This window comes from Ipomoea nil, unplaced genomic scaffold (assembly GCF_001879475.1).
Source record: "Ipomoea nil cultivar Tokyo-kokei standard unplaced genomic scaffold, Asagao_1.1 scaffold1971, whole genome shotgun sequence".
Taxonomy (NCBI): Eukaryota; Viridiplantae; Streptophyta; class Magnoliopsida; order Solanales; family Convolvulaceae; genus Ipomoea; species Ipomoea nil.
In genome coordinates this window covers 228,600-247,654 of record NW_017618399.1, presented here as the reverse complement: position 1 = coordinate 247,654, position 19,055 = coordinate 228,600, and the positions used below count along the sequence as shown (strand labels likewise).

Below are 19,055 nucleotides of genomic sequence, written 5' to 3'. Positions count from 1 at the left end.
TATGTTACTAGTGTATATTTGGTGCCCGCATGGGCATAGAGGTAGTTTGGAAAGAATAACTAGGGGTCGAGTCTCACCAGGGGCGGAGGGTGTTTGGTTCACGCAATGTTAGAAAAACTACATAACTTAACCAAACATGAGAATGTTATATTACCAAGCAAATATAACATTGGTTATCTTATATAACCCGAACCAAACGCCCCCTTAAGTTACATGTAATTTTTTTTTTAATTTTAAAAAATAACTAAAAATGAAACTCGAAACTGGGGGTCTCGTTCTTCCCGTACTGGAAACCGGCCCGAATCAGCACCCTCTTCCCTTCCACCTCTGTAGAAGAAAAAGAACCACTTAAGAAGTCGTAGCAATTTCGAGACCCGTTGGGGAAGCTTCTGACTGTCCAGAGATGCATGTCGGTGCCTCTTTTGATGTAGCCTTTTCCGATCGTGGCGCTAATGCCGGCACATGCCTATAAGAACGGAAAATACTACATGTACTCTCATTTCTTACTCTTAACTTGTATTCTCTCCCACAAATTCTTGATGTAGACACATTGCCTCGGACTCACATGATGAAAATATCAAATATTTGTTTGACATGTCATGGAGTAAAATTAAGAAAGTAGAATTTGGGAGTACATGTAATAGAACTCCTATAAGAACTCCGCATCTGGCAGGTAAACTATGCTGGTTTCTCGTCTATGTAGCTGCTTCCTTCCATACATCATTATCAACCATTGAATAAGTTATGTTCTATACGGATCGGATAAGGATAAAGATAAAATGTTCTATACATCATTATCAATCATTTAATAAGTTAGGTTCACCATACATATTATCATGAATGAAATACTTAACTGACCCAGGATAAATATACTCAACATAACAGTGATCACTAACCATTATTAGTATGTCGTTATCCTCCATATTGAATAATATATACAACATCATCTGGTACATTAATTTTAAAATGCAATATTATTTAATTTCCCCCCACTATTCTGTGAAGAAGGTTGTATCAAAGTCGAGATCTAGCTTTTGATTTCCAAAGAATAGTTTGAGCGTATCACTGAAAATGTTAGAATCTCTAAGGTATGTAGACAATCTTGCATGCTAGAATAATGTAAGATGAGCTCGCACGGGCTTAGCTCAATAGTTCAGTGGGCTGTATTTGGGAGAAGAATAATGTAAGAAGAAATTAATAAATAAAAATGTATTAAATGATGGAATTGAAGTTGAATGTATAAATTGTCAATGTATATTGTCTCACCGCTAAAGGTATGGGGAAATTAGTATACAAAGAACGAAATCTTTGTACATAAAATGAATATGCTGGGGGCAAAGTGGACTTTGCTTTGACACGTATTTGGTCTAATGTATAAAGAAAAAGCAATTAATGTTTGTAGGTATATGTATAACATATGGTTGATACATTGTAGTGTAATGTTACTGCTTTCAAGAGGGCGAGAAGTTATGTAGTTGCTTCCGAATTGCTTAATCTTTCAAAGGGACAATTGTACGTGACTTTCTCCTGAGTCACCCATCCTGATGGCCTGAAGGTGTTAGCTCTAGACGATGATGGACAAGATTGTGTTGCGACTACCAATTTCATCTACAAAGAGGTTTTCAATAATGTGTAAATACAATCGTTGATATTATGTTTTTTTTTTTCAAAAACGACAAAATTGCTATATATCTAGACATTAGCTATTAATTTGAGCAATTATTTGCTCGAATTCAAGTAATGATAGCATCAACAAACATAAACGATCCAGACCATATCTTCAATTGCACTATATAATATTTGATGTTATAATTTAAATAATCGTATAACGACCCAAATATTTTTAACATATTATAACAAATCCGTTCCGTGCATCGCACGGGTGAAAATACTAGTTATTATGCAATAATAAAATAAAATTTTTAATAATACTAATAATAATAACAATAACAATAATAAAATAAATCCTCCTATGTAGTTTTCCGCCCAAACTTTTATTAATAATAATGTTATTTCGCTTAAAAAGGGAAAATAGAAAAGAATCGGCCGTATCAAAAATTTATAAGGAAGATTGTGTGAAAATAATGAGACCAAATTAGATATTAATAATTAATCGTCCAAATTTAATAATAATAATAATAATAAGCTTATTAAAACAATCAGTAATATATAGAATTTATAAGGAAGATTTTGCGTGAAGATGGAAAACAAATAAAGCAAGAATCCCATTTCTTATAGAATTTGTGTAATTAAACGGAAGATTTTGCAAAATGTATAGCTGTAGAGTCCTATTTATACACTTCATTATGTTAATCGTATAGCTGTAAACTTTTTCTCGGTTATAAACATTTGAATCTTAACAGAGTACAAATCAGCATAGAAATCTTATTACACCAAATACGTATGGCTTCAACTTCAATTGACATTGTTGGGCGTGAAATTTATCCTAAGAACAAAGGAATGCAATAAAGGTTCGATTCCTGCGCCGGAGTAGGGCACACGCGTCGGCGCGTGGACTTCCAGCGAAAGATAGAGGCGGCGCGTGAGGGTCACTCGCCGGGCGAAAATGCGTCAAACTCGACAGTCCGGCCTATCGGCGAACGGCGACTCTCCTAATGCTGGAGGTGACAACAAACGGTCGGCGAAAACTCCCAACCCAAATCTGCTGTGAGCGCAGAAGAAGAATAGAAGAGAAAAAAAATTCTTTCTTATAGACCTAGAGCTCTTGATACCATGTTAAACTCCATCTAGTTTGTATATATTTCAATCAAAGGGTACACCTATTTATACAAGAGTATACATGCTAGCTAAGGTAAGTATCGAAAATACATCTCTAAGAATATACCCTAAATCCCTAAGGTTAGCTGAATATAATCCCCTGAATCCCTAAGATTATGATAAATATAATCCTACCATATAATGTCTAACAACCACCCAGGCTAAGGACACTGAAGCTAACCTAGATGACAGTACCCAAAAAAAAAAAAAAAAAAAAAAGAAGAAAAAAACTGAGAAAGATACATGTAGTGATGACTACTATTGTGACTCAGCAGAGCCACCAACTCAAGAGTCAGAAGAAGAAGAAGAAGTTACACAACATATCACACCTCCATCTATGAAATTTAGGCTGTCATCTTATAATCCAGAATGTGATTTCCCTGAGCTTGAAAAGGGGATGTTATTTGAGGATGTAAGGCAGTTTAAGACTGCCATGATAAAGTATGTGTTGGTCTCGAATGGGTGGCGAGAAGTCTAGAGGGGGGGGGTGAATAGACTTCTCTAACTTTTCAAACTTTTCTTAAGCACACAACACTTTGGTAATTTCAAATCTAAGTAACAAGCATAAACAAGTTAAACAACTTAGAGTGTGCACAGCGGAATATGTAACGGCAAAGTGTTATGCTTGATTGTGCGGTGCTCAAAGAGAGATTCTAAACATGCAACACGTTAGAAACACTTGATATAGATTAAGGATGATGTATGTAAAATTTCACTTGCATGCAAACGTGGGAACTATCAAACCCAGACTGATAAAGATATGCAATAAATCGTAACGGGTTAGTTCGCAATTGATAATAGCATGCACGAAATATAATGAGCAGTAAGTAAAGAGAGAGAGAGAGAGAGAGAGAGAGAGAGAGAGAGAGAGAGAGAGAGAGAGAGAGAGAGATTTATAGTGGTTCGGAGATGGTGTAATTCTCCTACTCCACTCTTCTCCTTTCACTCCAATGAGGAAATTCACTATTCTTCGATCACCCAGATACAATAGTGAATAAGTGTCCACTGACACTTCTCCGAGTGCTTCGCACAAAGCTACACTCCACCAAGGTTTTTCGCAAGCTCCTCTTGTTACTCCGCCTTCCCGAGTACTTCGCACCAAGCTGTACTCCTACACCACGAGAACTACGCACAAAGCTACGCTCTCATAGGGTTTTCACAAGCTCCTCTTGTTACTCTTCCCTTTACAACTGAGTGCTACGCACAAAGCTACACTCAAACCGGGTTTTTCACTCTCTCTAGTTACTCTACCCTCTTTCTACACTCAGTAGAAGTGTTTACAACGAAATACAATGATTTCTCTCTTAGACTTGAATTTTTCTAATGAAAATCTATTTCCCCATTTACTGGCTAATAAAAATATATCTTGCTTTTCTTGATTAGTCGTGCTTGCTTGCTCATTCGTTCTTCTAGTCTTCAAGTCTGCTTGGACAATTTATAGCCAATAAAAGCTATTTGTCCGTTGATCAACTTTCGATCTCGATCGTCCATTTTGAATTGTAGTTGATCAAATAATTGATGTGTCAACTTGATCTGCAAAAAGTCATTTCGCCGTCTGTCAGAAGATTTGAATAATCTTGCCGTTGCTCTTCATTAATCTGACAAAAGCTGTGTAGCCTCCAAATTTGAATTAATCTCAGGCTTGACTTTTGTTGAATTATTGATCTGATGTGCCAAGTTGTCTGATGTGCCAAGTTGATCAAATAATTTATCTGCTGATATTGCTTGAGTAATAAAAAGATCTCCTTCGTGAATCAGCTTCTTCGACTTCGTCATATCCCGTCTAAAGATGATGTCATATCCCGTCTAAAGTTTTGTGTATCATGTCTAAAACTTTAGCCCGTCTAACTTGTATCATGTCTAAACACTTCGTGTCTAACATCAAAATTGCTTCAAGTGAAAGTTGAACCAACTATCATTTGGTAGTTTTACAAATCTCCTTCCAACTCCATTAGTTAACCTTTTAATATATCTTATGATATTAATTCCTTTTGTCTCTTCTCTTCACATGGGTTCCATAACCCGTCTAAAGACTTCATGTCTAATGGTGACATCATCACCCGTCTAAAAAAATGTCTAAAAAGCTTGATTTGATATCACTTCATGTTTAATACTTGGCTCGATATCACATGGGTTCCATAATATTAATTCCTTTTGTCTCTTCTCTTCACATGGGTTCCATAACCCGTCTAAAGACTTCATGTCTAATGGTGACATCATCACCCGTCTAAAAAAATGTCTAAAAAGCTTGATTTGATATCACTTCATGTTTAATACTTGGCTCGATATCACTTCCTGTATAACCAGGAATTGAACCATAGATTATCAAGTATCTTGCTTCAACAAGTCTCTTTCCATCTCGTCCATCTCAACCTTTAATGACTCCAACGCTTCATAAATATGTTAAGCTATATCCCGCTTACATTTATTCTTCCATCAATAAGGTGTTCACGTAGGCTTCATGGCAAGGGTGCACCATACTTTGTGAACTAGAACTGACTCAAATAAAATAAAATTGGGGACTACAAAAATACATTTGGCTCATCAAAACTTATACAATATATTCCTAACAGTATGCAGTGCACTTCAAAAGGGATATATACTTTTACAAAAATGAGAGTATGAGGGTGAGAGTGAAATGTGTTGAGGGGTGTCCTTTTCTCTGCCACTGTAGTTGGGAAAAAAGGTATAGGTGTTTCCAGCTGAAAACATGCCTACTTGACCACTGTAGTTATGAAGGGTGAGCTCTTAGCTGCTGTTGGGAGGGATTCTAATAACCATATGTATCCAACGGCTTAGGCAGTGGTTGAGATAGAAAATACAGATTCTTGGATATGGTTTTTACAATTATTGATTCCAGACTTGGCTATTAACAATAGTTGAAATTGGACAATAATTTCAGATCAACAAAAGTTAATTTTAAAATGATAAGAACTTACTTATTTACTTTCTTATATACTAACTGATTTACAGTTGTATTTGGACAATAATTCTTGTTTTTGTTTGTTTTTCTGTAGGGTTTAGTGAATATAATCTAGGAGCTTCTGCCAAATGTGGAACATAGGAACTGTGCAAGATATATACATACAAATTAGAGCAAGAAACATAGAGGAAATGTTTTGAAAATGCACTTTTGGATGTGTGCTAATGCAACCACTAAAGAGCAGTTCAATGCAATGGTTGACTAAATAGGGTTAAAGGATGCACAAGCTAAAGGAGATTTGGGTAATTATCCTGCAAAGTTCTGGTGCAAAGCTTTTATGAGAACTGAAGTGAAATGTGATTCAGTTGATAACAACATGTGTGAGGCTTTTGATGGAACAATTGTTAAGGCAATGAGCAAACCAATAGTGGAGATGTTGGAAGATATAAGGGTAGCTACCATGACAAGGATTGCAAGGTGTAGAAAAGAGGTAGAGAAATGCCCTGGTAACTTTGGACCTAGAATAATGAAAAAACTGAATGAGAACACAGTTGAAAGTATAGGTTGGCGTGTTGACTTCAACGGGGATGATGGCTATGAGATCAAGAAGGGAAGGCAGCAATTCAAAGTGAAACTACAAGGGAAAACATGTTCATGTAGATCTTGGGACCTCACAGGTATACCTTGTGCACATGCATGTTGTGCCATCTTTATCTAGGCAAAGATCCAGAAGAATACATTGATGAATGCTACTCCAAGAATGTTTCCAAAAACATTTACAGTCATACTATCCAGCCACTCAATGGGGAAATCTACTGGCCTAGGACTAATTGTGAAGAAAGATTAGCCCATTTACCAAGGACAATGACTGGTAGGCCCAAGAAAAAAAAAAAAAAAAAAAAAAAAAAAAAACCAGAGAGCCTATAGAACCCCCAGTTGGAAAAATTTCAATGCAAGGTCGAGTTATGACATGTTCCATTTGTAAACAAAAGGGACATCAAAAGAAAGTTTGGCCTTTAAAGAGTTTTATGCCAATTGCCGCCTCAGGTGGTGCATCTGCCTCAGCTTCTGTTGTTGCCTCAACTTCTATGCCAACTGATGCCTCAGCCTTTGTTGTTGCCTCAACTTCTGGTTCTGCATCATCTACTAGGAGAAGTAAACTGCCTGTGAAAAGATCTAGTGGCTTTCATGTATACATCAACCCAAATACTAGAGCACAAATATTAAATGCATGCAAGTTAATGCATGGTTCTTAAATTTATATACTATTCATGGTTATAAATAGCATGAATAATGTATTAACCTTTTTGCATTTTGTAGCCTAGAAGAAGAGGACAACAAGTGCTATCAGTTGGAAGGAAAACAAGTGCAACGGTTGCCAAGAAGAAACAACAGTGGAAACTTGGAGTGAAACACTCATCGTTTTTTGTCTATTAACTGTGGAACTGTGGAAACTTGTATGGACTAACTTGTGAATGGCCTAATATTTTGTAACTGCCTGTGAATGGCTTAATGTTAATGGTTAATGGTTTCATCTTCATCTTTTGACAGTGATGGACTAACTCTGTAAACTAGCAGTGGCTTAATGTTAGTGGTTCCATTTATCGTTTCAGTATGATTTATGCTTTCATATTATGGCTTCTGGTTTACCTTTGAGTTGATGGTTTATGGTTTATGCTTTTAGTATGGTTTTAATTTGAGTTGATGTCATATGGTTTATAGTTTCATATTATGGCTTATGGTATAGCTTTCACTTGATGCTTATGGCTTATGGTTTTAGCTTATGGTTAATTCACATGACAGTGAACAATTTGGTATTGCGACCATTCATAAACTAGTGAACACAGTCATTCATAAATCAGTGAACTATTCATAAACAAGCGAACACAACCAAATCAATAAATAATCATTCATATTCATAAACCCTACATCTACAGAATACAAGCAAGTCCAAATTTATTCATAAACCAAACATTAAACCATTCAATTGCAGCTAAAACAACTACAACTCCAACACCTACAAATTTAACCATCTTTACAGTACCAATTTTCTTCGTGGCTTCTTCAATCCTCCCCCATCTTGTTTGGACCACCTTCATCTCCTTAAACTTTCAACAACCCTTTTTAACTCCATTAAATCAATTTTGGTAGATTCATACTCCATAGCTCCCATTCCTTGCATCAAATCCTCAATGCACATCCATTGCCCTGAAAAAACACGCAAAACCCTAATGCAAACTGAAAAAAAAAAAAAAAAACAAACAAACAAACAAACAAACAAAAAACAAACAAAAACAAACAAAAAACAAAAGTAAGAAATCTAACCTTCCAATTTTGACAGCCAAAAATTTTTCTTACACTATCCCGAGTTGTGCATAATGGGGATTTCAACCCACATTTACAGTACAAACATAGCTCATATTGAAAAGTATAATTGCGAGAAGGTATTTTTGCAAAACTTGAAGACGACCTAGAATTGGAAAAAGCCATTGCAGTGGCGTTTCTTCTACACTTGCGCCTAGGGTTTCTTCTACACCGAGTTGTTGTTGCCTCAGCCTCTGGGAATTTCGCAGACTGGATTTGGAGATTTTACACGTTGGATAGGTAAGAAATATAAGGAGGAGTGATAATAATACAATGTAAACAGTCATGTCAGCGCTCAACCGGAAAAAAAGGGGTGGATACCGGCTAATTGGTGAAATTAGAGGGATTTGCGCTGTTAAGTAGACTAATTGAACTTTTTTAGGTCGAGTGGCCTGATTGCACTATCACGTTACGTTCAGTGGTCAATTTAAACCTTATTCCTTGATTTTATTATGTTTTTCTTTCCATCACACATTCACACTCATTTAAAAACAAAATTAAAAAGATTAATATTATTATATATCCAGTATAATAATAATATATAACTGGGTATATAATAATATTAATCCAGTAATAAGAAGACGACACCTCAACTTTTATAAAGTTTTACTATGTATAAAATAGTTAACATTTATGCTTTCAAAAAAAAAAAAAAAAAAATAGTTAACATTATATTGACTAACTTAATATTTAATATTAGATAGATAATCTTTAATACAGTATTCTTAATCTTTTGCCCACAAAATAGTATATTTTGTCTAATGAAGATGCAATGTATGCATATCTAAACAAATTTGTTTCTTGTAAATTTGTTTTAGGAATACTCAATTTCGTCCTTTGGTTATTAAGATTTTACCACATTGGTCATTGATTTTTGAATTTGTTCAATTTCATCCTCAACTATACAATTTTATCTAAAATAGTCATTTGTCCAAACCAAAATAATCTTGATTAGGACCATTGTTGTTAACATTTATATAGTTGGGGATGAAATTAAACAAGTTTTGAAGTCGATGACCAAAATAGTAAAATCTTAATAGTCGAAAGACCAAATCAGATATTAACTCTTTTTTTAGTACTATTAATTAACTCTTTCTTTTAATTACTAGAAGTTTAATTAATTTTGTAAAAAATGAAATGAAAAAAAATTAAAATATAAGTATTTCTAACATAATCAATGAAACAATTTCCTATTTGGTAACATAGTTAGCTTATCAGCCAATTTTAGCTTAATTGACCACTATTAGTTGCTTGACTTGGTTAATAACTAATATAAGTGTTTGATTAATTATTTTTTTGTAACAGCTTATTGCTCCAAAACGCTAAAATTCAAAAAGGCACTTTATCAAACAATTTTTTTGGCCAAAAATGGTGGATCCACCATTTACCAAACATGGCCTTTGAGAAAATCATTTGCATGTAATCATTTATCAGCTAACAGCTAATTTACCAAACATCTTTCTACAATACCAAACATCTTTCTACAATCAGCTAATGCTAACTAGTCAAACTCAATAACACAATCAGCTAACAGCTATTTACCAAACACCTCCAATGATGGCAAATTATGTTGTGGAAACGTGCCCACCTTGCAAGGTGGGCACGATATCATATCCATAATGTCTATACTGTAGATTCATAATTTTTATATTGTAAATTCATAGTTATAGAGCTATATGTTCATAATTTTCGATGTTTATATTCTCAATTGTTGAACTCTGTTTTCACAAATTACAGAACTATATGTTCATAATTTGATAATTATACTGTTTAGAAATTATGGATCTACAGTACAGATATTATGAATCTGCAGTATAGAAATTATGAATCTACTATATAAAAATTATGATTATGAATCTACTATATTTAAATTATGAATCTAAAATATAAAAACTATGAATCTAAAATATAAAAATTATGAATCTACCGTATAAAAATTATGAATACAAGGTGGACACAATTATGAATACAAGGTGGACATGATTCCACAGCATAACGTTCCTCCAATGACGCTGACATGCATGCATTTTAAAATCTTCATTCATTAATCATTATAACAAGGCAAATATACAATAAGCCCACTCCGGCAACTTAATTAATTCCTAAATGGTAAATTGTAAATAATAACATAGGATCAAGTCCTAAATTCATTGTGGACACTGAGCAATAGTCCTCATATGCTTAAAGAATCATCCATCATATGTATAATTGTATATAAGTATTATTATGCATTAGTTTCATGAACATTTGTAGGATTCCAGTTGTAAAAATAATTGCTTTCAACCACCATTCCCCTTCATGAGGGAAAAATCACCTAATTTAACAAACAGGCAAACAGCCCATAGCCATCAGACCCAATCCATTGAAAAACTAAAGCAAACAATTCTTTATTCAAAGTCTAGCCATTCTCAGTTGTTGCTTCAGCAATGGCCTGATGTATTCATGGTAGCCATCAGGCACGACGGATTCGTTCAGAGGATCCTTCCACGCCGCCTCGTACAGTTTTGGGTACACGTTTCCGTCATAGCGTCCCAGGATTGAATCGAGGAAGTGATCGGTGTAGTTAAAAGCATCCACGAGTGCCACAGCGTTGGGACGTACCAAAGTGTACAGGGCCCTCAGCTGGTCGTTTGCGAGCGAGGCCTGCTTCGGGGTGATGCAGCCGGTGGAGAGGAAGTCTCCTTGGTGTTTGTGGATGAGGTAGAGCGAGTAGATCCCGAAAAGATTCTCCAACTGCTGCTTCACGCCATTCCCCGGAATATCCTGCTTCAGCTTTTCGATAAACCTTAATATACCAAAAAAAACACAACAGATTCTTTCAGTTGGCAACTAGAGTTTCCAGGCAGTTGTTTAGAGTTTAAACACGAGAAAATAGGAATAACGCTTACTTGGAAACGACGATCACTTGGCAATGAGCGACTGCTGCTTCAACTAAATCCGAAGATAATTCTGCAAAGCCTGCAGATTAAAAAAAAGGATAAATTGAAAGGGTAATAAATTAGAGTGAATGAAACTTCAGTAAACTTGGGCTAAGGTCACTCAACTGGGCGATAATGCACATGAGCCAAACCACACTAAAAAATTGAATCCAACCAATTAGATAGTTTAACCCATGGCCTTATAAACCCATATGTTTTCTCTTATTTTATCAATGTGGACTCTTAACAAACTTAAACGACTAGAATTGGTACCGTCTTCAGAGCTAGCAAAGTTGTTTAGGTTTTTAGCACAAGAAGCGATCATTCTCGCAGCTCTTGCTTCGTAAGCCTCCAATACTGCACTAGGGTTCATCCAATCCTTTGCTGCACGGGTAACATCAAGTAAACAAAAAGCCAACAGATTCGTATAAGCTGCAGCCCGTACAGGCCGTTTACCTTTGCTTCAAATGAAGACGAGCAAATTACCTTGCTGAACATTAGAACGACATTGCAGCAGTTGTTGCAGTCTTCCCATATAAGCTGTAGTTCCGACAGGATGTTTACCCGAAACCAGCTGAGAAACGGTTTTCATGAGAAACCTAGCAACCTGCACAAAAACAGATTAGTTTAGTTTAGTCCACTTCACAGTTACACTTAGGGATGTCAATCTGGCTATCATGTTCGGTTTTGGGCTGTCGGGCTTATTGTTTTTTGTTTTTTTTTTTGGTAGGGTTTAAAATTCTTGGCCCTAACACTAAAACCTCGAATTGTCAGGTTTATCAGGCAGCTCAACTAAAATTGACAATTTTCAAATAACATTATAAACTTTCAATTTTACGGAGTAATAAACTAGCGCATTTATACTAATAAATACTCTGTATAAACTTATATATCATTAATCAATCTAAACCTCCATTTCCAAATTCCAACTAAAAATAATTAATATATTTACACTATAATATAATAATATAATAAGTTCCTTTATATTTCATTATTTATTTTCATAAAAAATATTTTATTTTGTAATACATTTATTAATATATTTATTAAAATTTTATTTTAAAATTTAATAAAAAATACTAAAGATGAGCTTACATACAAACTCAATGTATATTTTGTTCCACATCACTTGTCAAACAAAGAATAGCCAGTGGCTCAGGCTAGCCCACTAAATTTCATGTTAGCCCGTTCGGGCCACCAACATTATCGGTTTCAGGTTTATTGGGCTAAAAAATTTCGGCCCTAACTCTAAATTTTTTCGGTCCTATCAGGCCAGCCCATTGGTTTCGAGCTAAGATCACATCCCTAGTTACACTATATAGTACTCCATATCTTATTGATGATAATTGGAGTTATTAAAGGCATTTCCGTAAATGCCAGCCTATAAAAGCAACAGTGAAAACCCTCAGGATCTGAAAACGAGTTAGTATCACATACTTGTAGAAGTAGCACGGTGTTATCTCCTTCGTATGTACAAGCAGGGATATAAACAGCAAACAGTTCCGGAAGCCCACTGCTATTAAGATAGCCGTGGCCCCCACATAACTTCCGACATTCTTCAATTCCATCCTGCATATCGATGATTAGGCGAGGAACAAAACCATGTCAGGAAACGCAACAGAACAAATTCTACGCAAATATTTCATTCATTACGTACGGCAGTAGCCGAGGTTGTCAAAGACTTCAATCCCGCAGTGCATGCATGAGCCTCTGGCAAAGTTGAGAAGTCACCCGCTTGCAGTTTCTCGGTCACGTCGGTGTACAATGACTTAAGCCACTCCCCGACAAATCTGAAGGCATATGCAGAAGCCAACAAGGGAAAGAGTCGGCTTTGTTGCGTTTTATAGTCAATAACCTACAAGCAACACAGGTCAAAATCATTTCAACGGTTTTCGGCTTATCCATAAAGCATATGACAAGATAACAAGTCTACCCTCCATTAGTTCATTGCTAAACAACTCATAAATCAACAAAATTAAAGCTTGGTATCCAAATAGTTGCGAGAAAAACACAAGTGCTGTCAAGAAAACTAAGACATCGGTGGCTAAATAAGAAAGTGGATAACTACAGATACATACATTAAAACGTAAAAACAAGAATACCATAAACAGCATAAAGTACTTTAAAACAACTTTAATGAAGTATCATAAACTAAGATTCTTGAAATTGGACTGAACGGACTTACAAAATCCACCAATACCCATAACCGGGAGGACCCAAAGTGAACCGAACAGATACCATGTTATAAACTAAGATTGAGCTAGGGTCACTCAATTGGGATACAATGCACATGGGCCAAACCACACTAAGAGACTGAATCCAACCAATTAACTAGTCTAACTCATGGCCTTATAAACCCATATATTTTCTCTTATTTTTTTCAATGTAGGACTCTTAACATAAAGCAAATAAATTATTTTGATGTCATAAATCTCGTCCGTGATTACCTGAGTTTCCTGTCCATCATTTTGCAAACCAAATTGTCTTCGCACAGCACTATATCGAGTAGCTATGCACACTGCACGTGACAATGCAGTGGAAGCATCTGATACTATAGCTTGCCTAACATATACCATGGTCCCGTAAAGTAGTTGTCGAGGAACATCAGATTGCACATATTTTCCATCCCTCGTTACTTGCGAAACTCTAAACAAAAATGAAACTAAAATTTAGTGCAAAATTCATAGTTCTTTACCTCAAGCATAAAAGTTCAGGAACCATAACGAGAAAAACATATATATAAAGGAACCGTGAAAAAAGAATTAATGTTATCCCAGTTGACTTTAATGCCAAAACCCTCACATGGAAATATGTAGTCACATTAATGGTTTAAAAAAAAAAAAAAAAGATGCAGATAAAGAGATACCTCATCAGCATTTGATCCCGTGGGATACGAACATGATCAAATCTTAAGACCCCATTATCCATTGTGTTGTATGCACCAGACCCGAATTTCATTCCAATATCACCAACCGTTATACCCGGAAGAGGCTTATGATCCTCCAAACTCCTTAGTTGAACAATAAATCCTATAAAGGAAATATTACAAGAAATAAATTGACACTGGACCTATACAATAACTGGGAACGTCTTACAAAAAAATCATTTACTCTTACCGTTAACTCCATAGTCTTTACCATCTACTATAAGACGTGCATAAACAACTGCATGGGTAGAGACTTTACCCAATCCACCGGGCCACCACTGTTACAAAAATAATGTAAGGATAAGAAAATAGCTACTCCGTACAAAAATTACCAAAAATCAGAAGAAGAGGTAGGCAGGTAGCAGTTGGAACATACTTATATCAGATAACAATTTTCAAGCAAGAAAGTGTTTATTTTATTTTTACATTTTTTAGATGTCCTATGTACCTAATGCCCAAATTGGGCCATGTGAAAACAACAAGAAAAGAATAACCTAACCCCATTTTCACAATATATATATATATATATATATATATATATATATATATATATATATATATATATATATATATATATATATATATTTTGAAGCAAGAAAGTGTTGTTTTTATTTTTACTCTTTCTAAACGTCATTCGTACTGAATGTCAAAATTGAGCCATGCGAAAAGACAAGAAAAAAATAACCTAACCCCATTTTCACATATCTATCACCCTCTTATCATTGACGTATTAATCCTTCAGTCCTCCCACCTTGCTTGAAGTCAGTGTAGGACTGTGAATAATAAATTCATCAGTTCGGGGATCAAAAGTGGCAGTGGTTTCAAGGCCTTGCACGTTCGATCCATGACCAAGCTCAGTTTGTGCGTAGCAGCCAATAATTTCCATTTTGTAGGCCAACGGTAACCACTTCTTTTGCTGTTCTTCGGTGCCCGATCCTTTTATGGCAGGTACAAACATACCCTACACAAAAGACAATTATGTTATATTCAAAACGGGCAAGAACTTTATAGAACAATACATAAAGTCGGTGGAAGAGGCTATTGAATGTGAACATACATAAACCAAAATGAAAAATCATTACACAACAATACATGGAAAGGAAATTATAACAGTGAATAGGGTTACCCAATGAAGGTCAGTATACGCAGGCTCATCCATATAGAACCTAAACTTTCGTGCCTCTTCCTCTGCAAATGCAATCAAACAAAAACACCATAAAACATGAAATTCAAAAACCTAAAGCAAATTCAGTATATCAGAAGAATAATAAGAACATAAACACAAAACGTACCGGTAAGACGAAGTTCATTGATTAGTTTCCAGGCATGATTCACCTTCCTCAGTGCATTCTTAAACAATTCCTTCCTTGGCATCATAGTTCTGCCCTCCTTACTAAGAGCCTAATCTCCCATACATACAATAATTACACACATTAAAACAATAGGAAAAAACATACTCCTTAACTTTTACTAAGCTGACTTTTCTTGCCAAATCAACTACAGTATTACAGAAAGTACAACAGTATACACAAACAACTGTATAGTACAGTACAACATTACAAGGACTACCTAACTAAACAAAAAGTGATCACTTTTCTTGTTATCATAAAATACCCAAGTTTTGCATCAAAGAAAATTTAAAGAATATTGCCACCAATTTCCAGAATAAATAAATTCCAACAACATAAACAGAAAAAAGGATAAAAGGCCCGCTTGAGCAGCTCAGTTGTCAATGACCCGGGATCCAATCTCACCTGCAGCGAGGGCTCCTCACACACAGTAAATAAAGGTCTAATCTATGTGTTCAGCAGAGTTTACATGATTTACATCCCATATGCTCTGTCGGGCCAGGTGTGGGCCCGGGTGGGCAGCTTAATTGGAAAGTAAAGTTTAGGAACAATGACCAGATCCCATTGGATCCCACCAGAGGCAGTCTCAAAGTGAGGGGCTCCTTGTGGGCAGTAAGTAAAGTCTAGTCCACAGGGTTGGGAATTTAGCCTTTTGGGAACAACAAGAAAAAGGAAAAAAGGGGAAATTTTACAGGATCGCTGGCAACGAGCTTGGAGATACGGTCATGGAGTTGAAATTCAGATAGAGAGCCGGCCCAAGCGATCTTCATTGCATCAACGTCAAACTCAGCCTTCCTCCTCTCGCCGGCCAAGAAGTCAACGGATGCCATTCTCTTGTGTCTTTCTCTACTGCTCACAAACAAAACCCAGAGCTCTGATTTGAGAGTAATACACAGAACTCTCGAGTTTATCCCTTAAAAATGAGACGCGAAAAGGAATGGGCACAGCCTTGAAGCCTTTGTAGGTGTGCGGTCTGTGACAATGTGGGACGGTGGGCGTTCGTCGAAATTTAGGAGTGAAATGTCGTTTGTGTTTCCCAGCAGTCCCACGATTAACTCGTGCTTCTTTGTTTTTTTCAACTCAGCCCTTGTCGGTTCATATTTTGCCGATGGATTAAGGATAAGCCCTGAAACTGCTGGAAGGGATCAAAAATATATCGTAGACTTTCACCGCATTGTGAACCTATTCACATTTCACACTATGGATATATTGGACAAACCTAGTGAAAAGGTAGCTAAAGTTGAAAAAGAATTTAAATAAAGTTATAAGTTAAGAGTTGAAAATTAAAAAATTATTAAAGAGAGAAGTGTCAAATAGATCCATGTACTATTGTCAAGTGCTCAATCCCCCATGAACTAAATTAAAGGTTAATCAACCACACTTACCTACTAAATATGTTCAATTAGCTTTTTTTGCAGGTAATTAACTTTTTTTTGCAGGTTTCCAATTCAATTATTAAAAAAATAATTTCAAAATAATTTAAAAATTATTATAAAAAATAAAAAAATAAAAAGAATAGCGGACAGCCGGGGGCTGTATTCTTTTTTTTTTTTTTAATATTTTATTTTATTTTATTTTATTTATTTATTTTAATAATTAACTAGGTAATTTGTTATTAACCTGTAAAAAAAGATAATTGAACAAATTTAACTCGTAGATGGACCTATTTGACACTTAATTTAGTTCGTGGTGGAAATTGAGCACTTCGCAGTAATAGATGGACCTATTTGACACTTGTGTCATTATTAAATTAGTTGTTTATGCTTAAAAGTGTTTAGTAAAATTAGTTTTCTGATAAGTTGATAAATGTAAAAATACAAAAAAAGGACATCTCATACCATTTAAATTAGTTTGTTTACATATTAAAGTTTAACATTTTGTCTTTTAAAAAAATTACATTTTGAAATAAAAATATTAGCATAATCATGATATAGCATCTCATAATGAAGTATCAATATTATTGTGAATCTCCTTCATCTAATAATAATAATAAGCTACTAGCATCCCATAATAAAGTATCAATATTATTGCGAATAAGCTACGAGCGTATGAGATGATGTAAATATCCCCTCACTTTGAGAGATTGTTCACATACTATTGCTTGTGAGACTTGATCCCTTATTATTATTCTCAAACTTCACATTGGACCAACTAAACTGTCCATGCGGCCATTTTCACGGCAATTTATATCCTATACCACGGTGGGCGTTGCATTGTGCGCCCAGATGCAAAACGACGTCGTTTTAATTTTTTTTTTTTTTTTTTATTTCCCGCTCCAGTGTATGGCAGTTAATTTTTCTTTAAAAAAAATCTCTGTTCAAAAATGTACATAATGTTATACTAGAATACACATAATTGTATATATGAATGTACATAATTATATAACAAAATATACATACTCTTTTTAAAAGATAATACACATAATCTAACATAATACATAATAAACATAAACTTTTAACATAATACACATCAACTCTTAACATAATACACACAAATTTTCTTATTCGGATGTACATAATTGTATAAAAAGAATGTACATAATTGTATAAAAAATGTACATAACTGTATAAACAAATATACATAATTGTATGAACAAATATACATAATCACAGCAACTTCCTACCGCGCCTCCCAAAACGACGTCATTTTGGGAGGCGCGTGGCGCACAGTGCTACGCGCGTCGTGGTGTAGGATATAACGATTGCCATTTTCACACTATATATTTGTAGTTGTACTTTTAGTGGATTATATTTGTGAATAAATTAAATATACATAATATATTAATTATAACATTTTAATTGATGATATATAATATATTAACTGTATCTGCATAATTTAGACAAAGTTTATAAAGTTCATGGTAAATCATAGACTACGGCATAATCTATATAAAGTTTATAGTGTTGTTATTGTATGTTCTTGTATATTTTCTCATAAATTTATTATTATAAATTTATTATTATATGTATTCATGTAATTGGTAATGTTAATTTTTATTTATAATTTTAAAATTTTAAAATTTAGCTAAAAAAAACTCCGCTTAATTGGTTAATCGAGAAAAAAATTTTAATTTGATTAATTTGGTACTAAAAATTTGATTCGAGTAACGATTATAATTTTAAAATTTTCGGTTAATTCAGTTTGGTTAATAGAATGCACACTTCAAATTTTTTTATATTCAATTTTTAGTTTGTTTTAGCACCTTTACTAGTATTTGACCCGTGCGATGCACGGGATGTTATTTAAACATTTTTAATTGTGTGTATTTTATGTTAAAATTTGTGTGATATATTTGGGAATACAACAAAAAACGTATGAAAATGGTAGGTTACAAATAGTTGCAAGGTGTTGGTAATATAAAAAGAATACATTACAAAATTACAAATTATTGAAAACTTCATGATATACAACATTAGTGGTTGATGTAGTAGTTGAACTTGAGTCTTTTACAATCAATATTTTAAGACCGTCTGGATTATTAACCCGAGATGCAGCTACGTACAACTGACCATGTACAAAAACTGATTTCTTTAGTATTAAACCTACATGAGTCAACGTTTAGCCTTGACTTTTGTTTATGGTCATCGCATATGAAAGCATCAATGGGAATTGCCTTCGTTGAAACTTGAACGGCAATCTTGGATCCGAGGGTGACATTGACATTCGGGGGATTAACACTTTTGTACCTTTGTTGGGACCAGTGAGAAGCTCGCCTTCAATAACATGGTCTGCTAACTTTGTGATTATCAACCGAGTTCCATTGCACAACCCAAGAGAATGGTCAATATTTCTCATTA

The 19,055-nt window shown here is 34.7% G+C and overlaps 1 protein-coding gene across 1 annotated transcript; it reads right to left on the bottom strand.

Moving 5' to 3' along the window:
- Positions 1-10,218: 10,218 nt before the first annotated feature.
- On the bottom strand, positions 10,219-16,353 carry LOC109147083 (peroxisomal acyl-coenzyme A oxidase 1-like). Its single transcript, XM_019294733.1, has 13 exons — positions 15,951-16,353; positions 15,202-15,310; positions 15,036-15,097; positions 14,661-14,870; positions 14,100-14,187; positions 13,850-14,012; positions 13,431-13,629; positions 12,641-12,838; positions 12,421-12,552; positions 11,470-11,590; positions 11,257-11,367; positions 10,954-11,023; positions 10,219-10,850 (listed from the first exon to the last, which is right to left on the bottom strand). Exons 1-13 carry the CDS (start codon positions 16,086-16,088, stop codon positions 10,457-10,459), a joined length of 1,995 nt encoding a protein of 664 aa, XP_019150278.1. The 5' UTR covers positions 16,089-16,353; the 3' UTR covers positions 10,219-10,456.
- Between the last annotated feature and the right edge of the window lie 2,702 nt (positions 16,354-19,055).